This window comes from Lepisosteus oculatus, chromosome 4, assembly GCF_040954835.1.
Source record: "Lepisosteus oculatus isolate fLepOcu1 chromosome 4, fLepOcu1.hap2, whole genome shotgun sequence".
In the NCBI taxonomy this organism is placed as follows: Eukaryota; Metazoa; Chordata; class Actinopteri; order Semionotiformes; family Lepisosteidae; genus Lepisosteus; species Lepisosteus oculatus.
This window is the reverse complement of record NC_090699.1, coordinates 33,388,733-33,403,498: the sequence shown is the minus strand read 5'-3', so window position 1 is coordinate 33,403,498 and position 14,766 is coordinate 33,388,733. Positions and strand designations below refer to the sequence as shown.

Here is a 14,766-nt window from a genome sequence, read left to right as displayed (position 1 = left end):
ACACTGTGCCTGGCAATTTCACTATTTCTGAGTGTAATGGTATGTTGTATGTTGCATTTTTTAAAATCCTTCAAGTCATACTGTCTCTTACTGAGCTGTGGTATGTGTGATTTGAATTGTAAGCCTTTTTTTCACTGTCCTTCATGGTAGTCTAATAATATAAATATTTGCTTTTCCCACTAAAATTTTTTTTTTAACCTATGACACCAATGTTGTATTGATGTGAGCCACTGCAGGGTAAGCTCCCAAAAGGATCTGCTTTTGCATTTTTTGGTATAAGGCTTGCAATTTCCCTTTTTTCTTGCAAGGTTGCTGCCAGCTTGGAAAAGAACCTGATTCCTAAACTTACCAACTCTCCTCCAGATGTTGAAGCTCTGCGACTGTACCTCACGTTGCCCGAGTGCCCAATTTTTAGTGACCCCAACAACTTCATCACTCTCTCTATTCCGTTTGGCAGAGCTGTTGTCACTCTGAAGGAAGCGCCACTGAAAGTACTTGGTAAATTTCTCTTAGTTTCAGGGTCATTGTAAAACTTCTATTCAAAACAGAAATTACAGCTAACTGCAGTTCAGAAGATCATAGTATTATATTAACCATATAATCAAAACCATCTCCACATTGCCAGTCTCACAGATTGGGCCTCCTGTAACAGCCTCCTGTTTCTGAACCTGAAAAGATGCCTTTGTAAAGATGGAGAGGTATTTGACCAAATTTCCTCTTTAAGGTTTTTGGATTTATAACATGATTAAACTATAGATATAGGAATATTAGATGCCAGATATTTTCCCTGGTAACACTTATTAAATAGCTGAACGTGTTCTAGTAGCAGTTTTTTTTATCAAGACTTTTTTTTTTATTTGGAACTACAGTTTTTTTAATTATATACCCACTCAGTGTGGGCTTGCCAGTTTTTTAAGCCTATGACCCCTGCCATATCAACCACTGATCTTTTACAAAGCTGAAAGCTTCACAGGAGGTATCAGGAGGTACCACAGGAGGTATCCAGTCATAGGAGGTACTGATAGGAAAAATGTCACATGTCTCTCTGATGTTGGCACATCTAACATCACAGGAGCCACCACTTTACCAGATACAAAGATGCAATAGATCAGGTGTGACCATCCCTGGTCCTGAAAACGACAAGCCAACACGTCTTACACATCACTCTAAAAACATTGCTTACCAAAGCTTTTGAAGACAAGTGAAATTGGATTAGTTTAATACAGTTTAATGAATTCCAGAGTGACCATCTGTGGTCCTTGAGAGCTCCACAATGTTGGTAGTTTCATTTAATTTGACCTCTAGACTACTTAATTGCAATAATCTCGTTCTTAAGAAGTAAAAACAAAATTCTTCTATGTGTTTTGCAACAAATTAAGGGTGACCTATAGAAACATTCTTGACCACACCTACCCGTCCGCCCCAAATCTTGGCCAGTCATGTGGCAAAGCCTGAGGTTTTTAAAAAAAGTAATTTTCTTCATATTTGTAGAAATAGGATAGTGAAATGGATAATTGCTTCTCTTCAACTGGAGAGATCTTTACAATGAGTCAGTAACTTTGCCTTTTTGATTCACTATTGCACATCATGGCTAGGTATTTACAACCCTGGAATTCTTACCTTTTTATATTAATAGTTTTTCTTATACTAAATAAATTTTCTTATACTAAATGTGTCTTGAGCATTGTAGTTGTATTTATTTTTAAATTGAAGTGAACATATTAAATTTGCTGCCAGGATTTTTAGAGGTAGTACTGCTATTTATTGGCAGCTAAGTGGACTTGTATTAGGCAAGTTGAAAAGGAGGTTTATATTTAAAAGAAATGGTTGTAAGTTTTTAATTTTAACATTGACCATCAAACACTAGTGGGGTAGATATTGGAGTAGGCTAACTTTTTTTTTTCTACCACATGGAACTGGATCTGGAGATTTTGTTTACCTTATATTTTGCAGACTTTGACATTTAATTGTCATCTTATTGGTGTCTTCCAGAAAACTGGTGGTCGAAGTTTGAGCCTCCAGTCTTCCAAAGGTTAGTTGAGCTCTACAAGGATGTAGTGGTGAGCCTACTGAAGATGCAGAAGATTGGAATCCCACTCCCTGAACGGGGAATATTCAATTCCTTCCTGCATATTGCTCTGAAATTTCTGGAGACTCTCCACAGAGTGAGTAGAAACAAAAGACAAAGTTACCACTTTCTTTTCTTTCCACCAAAAACATAGCATGTTTATGACTGAGTGGCTATCAAGACTTAGCAGTAAACTAAGAGGCTGCTGTGAGCATGCTAGGTTTACTTTGCAGATACTCGTCTTCTACATGGCCTTTTTAGCTCTCATTTGCATTTTTTATTTGAGAAATAGACACATTCTATATGGTATGGTAGGTATGGTATTTCAAATTATGGTATTTTTTATTACTGAAAGTATATATTTTATCTCATTGTAATTGATTCCTAGCAAGTATCCATTTGTTTTCCCTAAACTCAAAGTTCTCGGCCAAAATCGGTCACCTTCAAACTTCAAAGTTCGCATTAGCGAAATTACGTTCTTAAGATGAATTCCAAGGTACGAAGTCTTCATGTTCGGATTAGCGAAAATTCGTATACCGAACGTTCTTATACCTGGATATAAGCGTATTTCCATTTTGTTCTGAATTCTGAGACTAACAGTCTCACCAAACATTGAGGAAATGTCACAAGGCTCACAGTGTGACCTGCTGTGCTGGGGTTGTGTCTGATTTGTTTTACGATAGGACGTTTTGGGTTGACATAAGACTTGGTGCACATGCATTATTGTAGGTGGAGGGTCTGTCTTACAGTAAGCCTGGTTCTGACTTAATTAAGATATAGATAAACAGATATAATGTTTTTGATGGTGATTTTCTGGTAGTAGCTTCTGTCAGCCATCAGGGTCCTTTAATTACAAGTTGGGTTTTACAGTCACTGGTGTGTTAAGGGCTGTATTTAACTCAGATCTTCACCAAGGTTAATCTTTAAAAGTGTTTGCTTCTTCCAAAAAAACACAGCCAGAGTTCACAATGATGCAAATTTAGAATGATTTCTTAATTGTTGTTTACCAAAGATTTATGAAGAGTTATGGTGGGTTTTTTATTTTTTAGGTTAATGAGAAAGCTGCTCAAATTATACAGTATGACAAGTTCTATATCCATGAGTTAGAGTCCCTCATCGATATTAAGAATGACTACATCACCTGGATCCAACAACAGATGTATGGGATGGTAAGAAAAAAATAATGACTTTGTTTTGACAGTGAATTTCAATTTATATAGGCTACATTTTGGTATAAGTAATGACATTGTTGTTACATTTGACTCAAGTGAATTAAAATAACTGGGCTTAAAAGGAATGTTTTACTTTTAAAGTTTTTTATGTAATAAAGTAATGGTAAGAAAGTCTCATTTGTCCTAAATTTGCATTTTTGGTTCCTTCTTTTCCTCATCATGTTTGTGATTAAAGAATAGATTAAAAATATACTGTGGTTTGAAATTGAACTAGCTGGGGTTTACACCTTAGCAGATGTAAAGTTTTCAAACTTAAATGATTAAAAAATCAAATTTACAGATTTGCAAAGACTTTTCAGAATTAACAGGAAATATGTTTTCATATAATAATCAGTTTTTTGCAACAATATCCACACAGTTGTTGTTACTTTTCTCGTCATGTATTCTTTTAAATATATTCTTTAAATTCATTTTTTGAAAATGTACATCTGCCTTTTATAAGAAACAGAATTAAACATTTTATTTCAGTGTATCCAATCTCTCTTGTATAGTGCGGTTATAAATGATTATCATTAAGCCCCCTGTAGTCTGCATGTTAAGAGGGTTTCTGTTGATTTGATGATTGTGACCCACTCTCTCTTTTCAAAGTTGTCAAAAGTGTTAACATCATTGCTCAATTCTAGTTTATTCATCTTACTGATAAGCTGTTAACAGAGCTCGCTTAGACAATTGTTTTAAGTGAGGCAGCATTTTTCTTCTTTCACAGAAGTTTTCAGGCGTGGGTTCAGATGTTCAGATTAAAAAAGCACTAATACTTGGGCAAAATATTAGCACCTATTTGACAAACTCAAATTCAAAGAAAACATTTTTTGAGTATAATTTGATAGAATCAGAAACACTTTTTTGTGCCATGTTACTGTGAAATAGAGTGAACAGTCACTAGTCTTAGGAACAGTACTATTTGTGTGCTAATATGTATGAAGAAGTAAAGGCACGCTTACAGCATCATTTAGGCAGTGTTTATTATTCTGGGACCCACCCTATACAGTGCAGATGAGGTGCTAATTCTTTTTTATCTTAAATTTCTTTCTGCTGCCATTTTTGTAGGACCTCAACCGTGGATTAGAGGTAAGATGGGTGTCTGTATCAGGAATCTAGGCAGACATGCATCATGTGCGGCTTTTGTCAGTCCATCTCATGTCATAGTTTTGCCGTTCAACAACTCTAGCCACAGTGAGAGATTATGTGGAAGACTGGTTAAAATCCATGAACATTTCCGATTCTCCTAGTGTAACCGGAGTTGCAGGAATGGGGGAAAAAAAGCTAAATTGTTCAACCAATGTTATTGAAGAATTTGAATAATTCTTTTACCGAATGCTTTTTCAACCCTTTTACACAATTTCATTGTGAAAAATCTACTATGAAAAACTGTCTTTTCAGATGCCAGACATTCCAGTCACCATTTGTACATACCCTTTTGTATTTGATGCCCCAGCGAAGACAACATTGCTGCAGACAGATGCAGTGTTACAGATGCAGGTGAGGATGTTCTGTGGGTGGATCTTGTGCACTTATTCTTGAGTATACTACTCTCACACTTCTTTAAACTCCAGGTAAACACTTGTTAAGGGTGATATATAGTCCATAAAGGCAAACATATGATTATGGGGTAATATCTTATTACAGGCTAAGAGAAGCATGATGGAATGGGCAAGCAACAGAATTTGAAACATACTGGAACACTGGGTTAAAATGAATCCATACAGTGTAAAAAATAACAATTGACAAGACTTAACTAAAACTACAAATATATTCAGTTTTCATTTAGATATGTCTGTATACAGTACCATTATGGTTTAAATACTGTTTGTAATGAGTTTAAGGCCTCAAAATATGCCATCTGTTGCACCACTGCCCTGTATGCCAAGGACCTCTGGTCCTTATATATAAAATGTATCCTTTTATGTTACATATAGTTTTATACATCCATTGTATCATGAGCTGAAGCCTGTCCCAGCAGCAATATACAGATTGTCTGATGAACTGTTATTCCAGTGGTAATAAAGAGCTTTGTTGCACACATAAAGACAAACCTATTCTTGTTCAAAAAGGATGGAAGTTCTGATTATTTTCTTCTTGGCTCCAGATGGCAGTAGATCAAGCCCAGAGGCAGAACTTCTCCTCATTGTTCCTGCCGGTGGTAGAATCTGTGAACCCCTGTCTGATACTCATCGTTAGAAGGGAGAACATTGTTGGAGACACCATGGAAGTGCTGAGGAAATCTAAGAATGTGGACTACAAAAAGCCTTTAAAGGTATGTGAGACAGGTTATGTTTCCACCTTATTTTACAAAATTATACAAGGCAGCCAAGGAGTTATTTTTATAGTATAATATATATTGTTGTCCTGCAGGGTTGCTTTTGAAATCTTTCATTTTCTGCAAAATACTTTAGTATATTTTAAGTGTGAAACATTCCTTTATAGTTTAATTTTATGCTATTGTGGTTACCCTTTTTTAAAATATTTTTAAAAAGTTTGAAATTGTGTATTTATGTATCTTATTTATGTATAATTTTATTATTGTTTTTTTCTTTAAATATATTTTAGCAAGATTTCAACTTTTGTTGCGATCTTTGTATAGATTGTGCATTGTGTTGTGTAGGGGTGCTATTTTTTTTTAAGGTTCTTTAAAATTAGGATCTCAAAAACATGAATTGCAAAGCCACACCAGTACTAATTGGAACACTGGTACTAATTGGAAAGCATGAGCATTTATGTCACATTACCATTCTAGCAGCTGTACTGCTTGCGGTTTTATTCCAGGTGATTTTTGTTGGAGAAGAGGCAGTAGATGCAGGAGGTGTTCGTAAGGAGTTCTTTTTGCTGATAATGAGAGAGTTGCTGGATCCCAAGTATGGAATGTTTAGATATTACGAAGAGTCCAGGCTTATCTGGTTTTCAGACAAGGTGAGACTATTGCATTTTAAACACCTTCCATGCCCAATATCTTCATTATGTTGCTCTATAGTTGCTTAAGACATGTTTTTATATAAGACTCCCTGCCAACTTGCATTTTATTGTGCAGTCATAACTATGTTCTTTTCTGAAAAGTTTAATAAATCTTTTTTTTTTCTGTTCAAGACCTTTGAAGAAATCGATTTGTTCTATCTAATTGGAGCAATCTGTGGTCTGGCAATCTATAACCTAACGATCATTGAGCTGCAGTTCCCCCTGGCCCTTTATAAAAAGCTGCTTAAAAAGACCGCAACACTAGATGACCTGAAGGAGCTGATGCCTGATGTTGGGAGGTTAGTAATGACCAAAAGCAGTTACAGTTTGTCTTTCATCTTGTCAAGATTTCTCCCAAATCAACAAATCCTATATAGAGTATCATTTGTCTCCACAGGAATTTGCAGGAATTACTGGATTACACAGAAGATGATCTGGATGAAGTCTTTTGTTTAAATTTTACGGTATGATTGCACGTGTTAATCAGAAGGTCTTTTGTTTTGGCAGTCTATTTTGTGAGTGTTTTTTAGTGTTTTTCTTCCGGAGATTGTTGTTTTAATCGTCGCTGTCAGTGTCAATTAATTTATCCACTGTATAGTGTGTATAGGTCCCTTACTCCATCATAATTAAAAAAGTCTCAAGTTCACTTGTGGAGATTTAAGATTGTGTTTGTAAAGTGTGTTTTAAGTATTGCAAGATATCTCTGAGCTAGAAATAACTTTCCTGACAACAGTAGTTAACATAAAGAGAGCATGAGTTCTCTTTTCAGCTTGTGGTTAAATCAGTATGTACAGAATAGTGTTTCACACTGCATTTTATTGTTTTGGCTCTGGGGTTAAAGCTTACCAGGTTTAACAGCTAACACATATTGGCTTCATTCTTTATCATATACGATATTTGCTAATGCAGTGGTTCTGAATCCTGGTCTTGAAGTAAACCTGGTCTGCTGGATTGTGTTTTGGCTGGCCCCTCAATCACCAGTACTAATTGTTACCTATCACAGATCTGCTTGCTAGTTTAGACTTTTTTCGAAAATTACAAACGCCATTTTGTAACGCCAGTAATTTAGCCTGTGATTAAGAACTGGAACAGAAACCGGGAGACACAGGGATCTCTGAGGATCTGGACGGCGAACCACTGTGCTGATATATTAATGTTATTAAATAATTCTTTCTTTCCTTGTGTAACAGATCACAATGGACAACTATGGTGTAACAGAAGTCAAGGAACTTGTTCCAAATGGTGCAGAAATCTGTGTTAATAAATCAAACAGGTATGTAGATCATTTTTATGCCCCCACATTCAAGTAATAGAATATTTACAATAATAGCATAGATGTGTTGTTCTCTACAAGGGTGTTACAGTTCAGCTTTTATGATTTTTCTCATATGAAAAAATGCAGAATAAAACTTTTCTTACTTTTTACACTTAAGGACCACATCAGTGGACATGTAACTTATATTTAGTATATTAATATTGTCACAAAATAGAGGAGTATGAATAATTAAATAGGGGGGGGGATAAAATGATAAAATATCAAATCAAGAACCAGTCCTGATACAGGATTGTCTTGCAAGCAGATAATACATTTTGTACTTCCTATTGTCAGGGAAAATTTTATCTTTAACATGATATGTGTTTTTTATGTTCTACAGTGCACAGCAATAATATAATACACAGGTCACAAAATATAAAAATGCAGATCTTTATTTACAAAAATTCTTACAGTACATATATTTACACATTTTTGAATTCCAGAGTCCTGCTTCTTATAGATACACCCTGTTATTGAGGCACAAATGCCATTAAGGAAAAAAACATTAACCGCTGTTTTGTTCAATCAAAGAAAAATATCTTACTCAGGATGAAGTTACTCCTTAAATTGGATGTTGCATGAGTGGGAAACTATTTTCCCATTTCAAACAGTACATCACTAAACAAGTGGAAATAGTAAATCAGCAGTCCCTTTTCTAAAGCACAAAGTCAGTCTCTTCTGTGCTCAACTTTCCTGAACATTTGTTTTTACTTTAAAGGAGGAACTCTCTCATGGTGCTCCTCTCTCCTCTCACTCCTCTCTTCTCACTTCTTACTTCAAATTCCCTATTCTCTCCCTGTTCTTTCTTCTCTATTTCTGTGTAGGTATAGTCTTTTTTTATGCTGCCTTGGAAGCCTACTTTCCCATATGAAGGCTTTCTTAATGATTTATCTTCAGCTCGTTTAAGTTCAAAATTATTCCTATTGCCTAGCTATGTTTGGCTCTTCCAAGGACCAATGACAGTGCAAGCACTCAAAAAAGGTCTATTGTTTCTTACAGAAGGGGGGTACTGTGATATAAAATGGAAGCATTTTCATACATGCCCGGCACATAACAATATGTTATTTTATAAAATTATTAGGACAGTGTCACACACTTGATTATCCTCATAAACGGTTACAGGAGATGATACCTATAATTATCATAAAATATTTGTATTGGAAAAGAACCATGTGCTTTGCTCTGTTTAATTTCTTAGGCAGGAGTTTGTGAATGCCTATGTTGACTACATCTTTAATAAGTCTGTGGCTCCATTATTCGATGCCTTCTATGTGGGATTCCATAAAGTGTGCGGTGGTAAAGTTCTGCAGCTATTCCAGCCAAATGAGCTTCAGGCAATGGTCATTGGAAACACTAATTATGACTGGAAGGAACTGGAGAAGGTAGGTAGCACTCCATGTATGTCATGACATAGATAGTATAGTATCATTATCATGGCAAGCAATATTACCGAAGACTATTACAGTATATACTAAAAATGTGGTGTTGGTTTGTGCATGTTTTTGGGCAAGAATGAAACCTAACTGATTTCAATACAGTAGTAAACATGGGATTAAAAACTTTACATGTTCACTGAGATGGGTACTACTTGATTTAAAGTTTTTGAATAAGGGAATTTTAAACAATCTAAACATTCTAGTGGGTGGAATCCACAGTAATTTGACTGTAACTAATTAGATTGGATAATAAATACAGTACATGACAAAAAATGTAAAAATTTATATTCTACATAAGTTCATGTTCCTAAATTATCTACCCTTCAAAAAATGTTTATGCTTAACGTCATGCTTTACTCTACTTTCGCCAGGCCACAGAATATAAAGGAGAGTATTGGGCTGAGCACCCCACAATAAAGCTCTTCTGGGAAATATTCCATGAGCTGCCACTAGAGAAGAAGAAGCAGTTTCTATGTAAGTGTTACTGCTGTCACATCAGTGTCAAACTCCCCTCCCACTAACACCAAGTTCTATACAAAATGTCTACAGCCATATCCTATTGCAATAGCTATAGTCAATAATGCAGCACGTCTGACCCGTTATTTCAACCTTATTACAAAAGTAGAGTCTTCAAATATCCTAATTTTTTTGTGAATTTACCAAGATTACACCTCATACTCAGTGTTTGAGCCTTAAACATTTGTCTTACTTTAACTTAGTGCCTTAAATATCTATTTGTTTCAGCAGCCACTCTGGCCAGGGCCATTAGAGAATTTATCACCATAAATTAATCCTCACAAAATTAGTTATTTACAATATGTTTTAGTATATTTGTACAGTATACTGTGAATATTTATTTTTAAATAGCATTATCATGTAAAATTTTAATAATACAAAATGAAGAACATCAGATGCATTAGTAAATCAAGAATAGTGTCAGAATACAATTCATAGTATTGGCTCATTTACTCATTGTGTGTAAGATGGCAGGTAAAATTATTAATCGTACAAACTTATAGTAAACAAACCATTTACTGTAATCACTTTACTACAAAATTATTTTCAGTGGCTTCAAAACATGTTTTATATGAGTTTATAGCTGTTTATTAAATGTAGCACTGGTCACGATTTGTTCTTTCAAATGTGTGGGATTTTTCATGATAGTTAGGGAGAGATGTGAAGGAAATGTGTAAACTCTTGGAAGCTGCTCTTTTAGGATATGTTGGCATTGACCAGTATAGAACAGAAAAAAATGACAATTCTTTTTCTCAAGTGAACATTAAATGAGTGATCCTAGTGTGATTATATTTAATTGTAAATGTCCCAAAATTTAAATTAATTTTTGTATCAACCATACAAGACTTAATCATAAAACATTTTTGTTTATCATAATGCACTAAACGAACATTTGTATCCCATTGTCTGTGAATCTTTTATTGTGGAGCCTCATGTGACAGTTCTGTGTCTGATGTGCAGTGTTTCTGACTGGAAGTGACCGCATTCCCATAATGGGGATGAAGAGCCTCAAACTTGTGATCCAGCCCACAGGAGGAGGAGACCATTACCTTCCAGTGGCTCACACTTGCTTCAACCTGCTTGACCTGCCCAAGTACACTGATCGAGAGACACTACAGAGCAAGCTCATTCAAGCCATCGACCACTATGAGGGCTTCAACTTAGTGTAAGATTGGAGAACATCTCATGCAGAAACAAAACAATATTTCAGTTTGGGACACACATTTTTCCCTGGAGTTTTTAGACGAAAAAACGAAAAGGCCTAGATGGCACTTAAAAAAAACTGTTTCAATAGATTGTGAGAAGAAAAACTGTTAAAAAGATCAGATGCCTTAAGGTCAAGTGGACTATCTGAAGCAAAATCCATGGAGGGTTTCTGTCTACACCTCGGAGACCAGTTGTTCAAGTCGATTCTACAAGCATTATTATTGTGGATTTCTCCTCTTAAAGACACAGGAAGGTCCTTTTCTTTCTAGCTGGAATAAACACTGCTTTGGTATAGTGTCAATGTGTCGTTTTCTCCCTTTAGCCTTTTTTTCTTCTGCATTTAAACAAATTCAGCATTTATTTAAACAGTGCCTAGTTACATTTCTGCACTGATCTTCCTGGACGTATTGCTGTAATGAATGTAATAGCTTATTTTTGTGTGTAACTTTTTACAGACTTGTACAGGACCATGTACACTGTTCTGGAAAAAAATTTTGAGCCAACGTTGAGTACAATTCAAATGGAAGTTTCCTTTTTGGGGTCGCTATTAAAATGTTAGACGTGTTGGAGTGTGTGAATAATATTGCAGATTTATATTACATAAAGTGGCAAAAGATTGAAAAGTAACTGGTGCGATGAGCTAAAATACGTGGACAAACCTGATTTCCGTCAATTGTTGTAAATGCCAACAGCGTTTTCACTTTTAATAAAATTGTATAGTTTCTGTACATTTCATCCTAACTATAAATTATCCTCGAATTGTATCCCAGTACAGTTTGCACAAAGAATTTGTGTGGATTCCGGAAAAAAGTACACAGAAATTTAAAACAGAATAATGGTCAATTTATATGTGGGGAAAAGTGATATCTAAATGTTATATACTCCACTTAAGCCTACTTTTAGTTGTGCTAATGGACTGCTTGAGTTGGTACAAAATATATACCTATGGATAAAAATTTGCATACCCACCCATGTTTAAAATTATATCCATGCCAGTAAGCACATGTAGTAGGAAAGCGTATTTACAATCACTCAGGAAATGTTAACATGGGAATGTTTTTAATCCTGTTTAAAAAGAAAACTACTACTGAATGTAAACTATGAATTCATTAGGGTAAAGCCACTCATACCTGCTACTCTATCCTTGAAGCAAGGAGGGACTGCCCCCTTCAAATGACGCTATTCCAGCCCAGGGCACACATGCACACAAGGAGACAATTCAGACTGTGTAAAATATTTTTAGTTTAAATTAAGCAAAATATAGATGCCAGAAAATTGACAAATTTTCAAACATTTTTATCAATGGTGGAGATGCAGAGAAGCACTTGTATTCCAAATAAAGAAGGGTCTCTCCTGCTTCAGTGTGGCAGCTCGTGGTGAACCAGTTTCTAGTGTGAACCACAGGAGGGGCAGCGCTGGGGATTCCCTTCATGGAGCCAGAACCACACGATGGCAGTGTTATCTTCCTCACCTGAAAAAAGAAGTGGGTTAAAATTTTTTAGATTGAATCGTTTTTCCTCATTTTAAAATGGCCTTTTTGGGGTGGAGCATTTTAAAAACATCTATTATTTGGATTAGTTTGTGATGTCATATTTCCAGGAAATTTCCGGGAAGTGTTTAATTTGGTTTGGAGGTTTGGTTTCCCTTTGTGTGCATATAATTGAATGTGAGTTTGAAATTCTTTTGTAGCCTATAAATAAGACTATCCTGAACCTGAAAACGCGTCCCTAGGAGTAAAATTGACTTTTTTTTTCTTCTGCACATTTCCTAGCAATAAACATATTTTCTTCTGTTAAGAGACATGAAATCTGACAGTGCTTACAGAGGCAGCCAACCAGTCTCTTGCTGCCAATGCAGGGAACGATGTGAGGATCCTCTTTGGTTCCTGCATACTCCTTGGGCTTGAAAATGCTGTAGGGGTCCTGTGTGAGAAGAGGAGGAAAGTGTTTGGTAACAAAAGGCCACTCTAAATAACAGTAAAAACAATAGCGACTTGAACATCCTGTAAACTCATTTGTTAATATGACATTTTAAAATATTGGTGTGCTGAAAACGTTTCTGCAGTACTGCTTTTCCGAATCTGTAGTGATATAATTTAAAGGTTCAACATACTTTATCTGTTATATGTGTTTGATATTTTTTGTATGTTTTAACAAAGTCGAAAGACTAAATGGTAGCACATTTTTCTTCTATTCTTTCTAACTATCTAACCTAAGTAGATGTGAGCTTAGTTATATAACAATTATATTAATGATATAGGGCTTTATACATTCATCTCTGGGAAATTTCACTTGTACATATACTGTATTCTGTATACTTGTACATATTATTTAAATCAACCACTTTGGAAAATTTAGTGTGCATTATTTCCAAAATAACAGGAAGGAATAATAATACTTTCCATCACTTTCTCTGTTTTCTTTATTTAGAAATTGCATGTCAGTATCCTAGTCATGTAAAGTAAGTGGTGTAAACAGCTTTGAAAATGTAAACTCTGAATCCTTGTGATGGTAATCTACATTATCCAGGATGGGGAAATTCTACACAATAGAAGAAATGTGCATCTCCACAAGCACCAAGTGTATTGCAATTTGATATTTGGTGTTTTTAGGAACTCTGTAAAGTGATTATTCTGTACCTGTCCTTTCTTCATGGCCTGAAGTACTTGCCGTTCCAGTCCTGTAGCCTGCTATTCATCAGTTGGGATTCCTTTAAAATAAAAGAGCAAAGTTACTTTTAATGATACACACCAGTTTATGGAGAAGTAGAAGATGGTAAAAAGATTAGGGAAAATTATTTTTGTTATTGACACTGAATGTAAAGTGTAAGCACAAAGAAACTTTAGGTTTACGATTTCCAGTTGATGTTAGCTGTACTGTACAGTAGGTGTAAATTAGATCTGTAGGGCTAATAATTGGGTAATATACTGTAGGTCTACTGTAACTATTGCCCAGAAAAAAAGCTCTAAAAATTCCTCGCAAACATCTTAAAGATACCTTGTATGATGCTTGAAAGACATCCAATTTTATTTGACATTGTTTGCATGTGTGTGATATAAAAAGTGGTCAGCAATGTCCATCTTGCTGATAAAAGGGAGAAAAACACATGAATGCTTGGTTTTGAAATTGATACTTTGTTATATATATTGCAAAATAACGTGGTGTGTTGATGTTTACTCCAAGCTGTATGGGACAACAAAACCCACAGCTACTGTATAACATGATATTTCGATACACAAGGTTTTGCGTTGCTATTAAGTGGACACAACCTGCTATCATACAGTACTTTCTGGCTCTTTTTGGTGCTGTAATAAAAGCTCAATGACCTTCATTTCACTATTCACTAAAATTACTTTACGAAAAAGTTATTTAAATATACGACATTTATCGATCTTAAATTTAATCGCAGTTTCTTTGAGACGTAAAGTAAATTACGTGCTAACAGTACAAGGCTGTCATTGTCTACAGTAGAAGTGTAAAGGTTTAAGATCAGAATTTTCGCTTGGCTATTCTTTACTATTTTAACCACAGTCACTTTATGGTATTACTTTATGGTAATTTCCCAGATGTAAACAGTGCCACATACTGTATTTACCCAAGAAGGTGTATGCATATTAAGACGTGTAGCTCGCAACACTGATCACTGCACAAGTAATATAAATTATGCCGATCTACACAGAAAGACACCCACCCTTTAAGGTGCCCATGGCTTGCAGGGCATTGCCAGGGATGGTATTTAATCCCGCCAAACGCACGGCATGGCTCGAGGTTCTCAGTAATAGCCTGACTGCCATTCCTCCCTGGCGTTTAGTCTTCAAAAACCCAGCTGTTATGTTACAGCGTGACCGGGGACATAACACGAGTGACACTTACCAGGGTGGCTAAAATGTATCCGAGACTAAAAATGATTGACAGCCACAAACAGCCACTCAAGACTCAAAGTCCGTCGAAGTTTAACCAATGAACTGAGGAAGGTGTAGTGTTCTGAATACAGCAGGTGTCTATTTTAAGTAAGTATACACAGGAACAGCTCTTACTCATTCTA

At 35.5% G+C, this 14,766-nt stretch overlaps 2 protein-coding genes across 3 annotated transcripts in view; one reads left to right on the top strand and one right to left on the bottom strand.

The window, feature by feature from the left end:
- Positions 1 to 11,450, top strand: part of herc4 (HECT and RLD domain containing E3 ubiquitin protein ligase 4) — a 29,765-nt gene extending 18,315 nt beyond the window's left edge. Inside the window, exons 14-26 of one of the 2 annotated variants that reach the window (XM_006630724.3) lie at positions 309 to 498; positions 1,993 to 2,165; positions 3,118 to 3,237; positions 4,348 to 4,368; positions 4,681 to 4,779; positions 5,387 to 5,554; positions 6,064 to 6,207; positions 6,382 to 6,548; positions 6,647 to 6,713; positions 7,440 to 7,522; positions 8,763 to 8,946; positions 9,372 to 9,474; positions 10,477 to 11,450. In XM_006630724.3, the coding sequence (XP_006630787.1) occupies positions 309 to 498; positions 1,993 to 2,165; positions 3,118 to 3,237; positions 4,348 to 4,368; positions 4,681 to 4,779; positions 5,387 to 5,554; positions 6,064 to 6,207; positions 6,382 to 6,548; positions 6,647 to 6,713; positions 7,440 to 7,522; positions 8,763 to 8,946; positions 9,372 to 9,474; positions 10,477 to 10,685 (1,728 nt within the window). In that variant the 3' untranslated portion in view covers positions 10,686 to 11,450. The remainder of the gene's footprint in view (positions 1 to 308; positions 499 to 1,992; positions 2,166 to 3,117; positions 3,238 to 4,347; positions 4,369 to 4,680; positions 4,780 to 5,386; positions 5,555 to 6,063; positions 6,208 to 6,381; positions 6,549 to 6,646; positions 6,714 to 7,439; positions 7,523 to 8,762; positions 8,947 to 9,371; positions 9,475 to 10,476) is intronic. The other variant, XM_006630725.3, reaches the window with a different exon arrangement.
- A 496-nt stretch (positions 11,451 to 11,946) lies between these two features.
- On the bottom strand, positions 11,947 to 14,563 carry cox5b2 (cytochrome c oxidase subunit 5B2). Its single transcript, XM_069189113.1, is given in 4 exon segments — positions 11,947 to 12,193; positions 12,545 to 12,644; positions 13,361 to 13,431; positions 14,413 to 14,563. Coding segments are annotated over 4 exon segments (387 nt in total). The 5' UTR covers positions 14,516 to 14,563; the 3' UTR covers positions 11,947 to 12,080.
- Between the last annotated feature and the right edge of the window lie 203 nt (positions 14,564 to 14,766).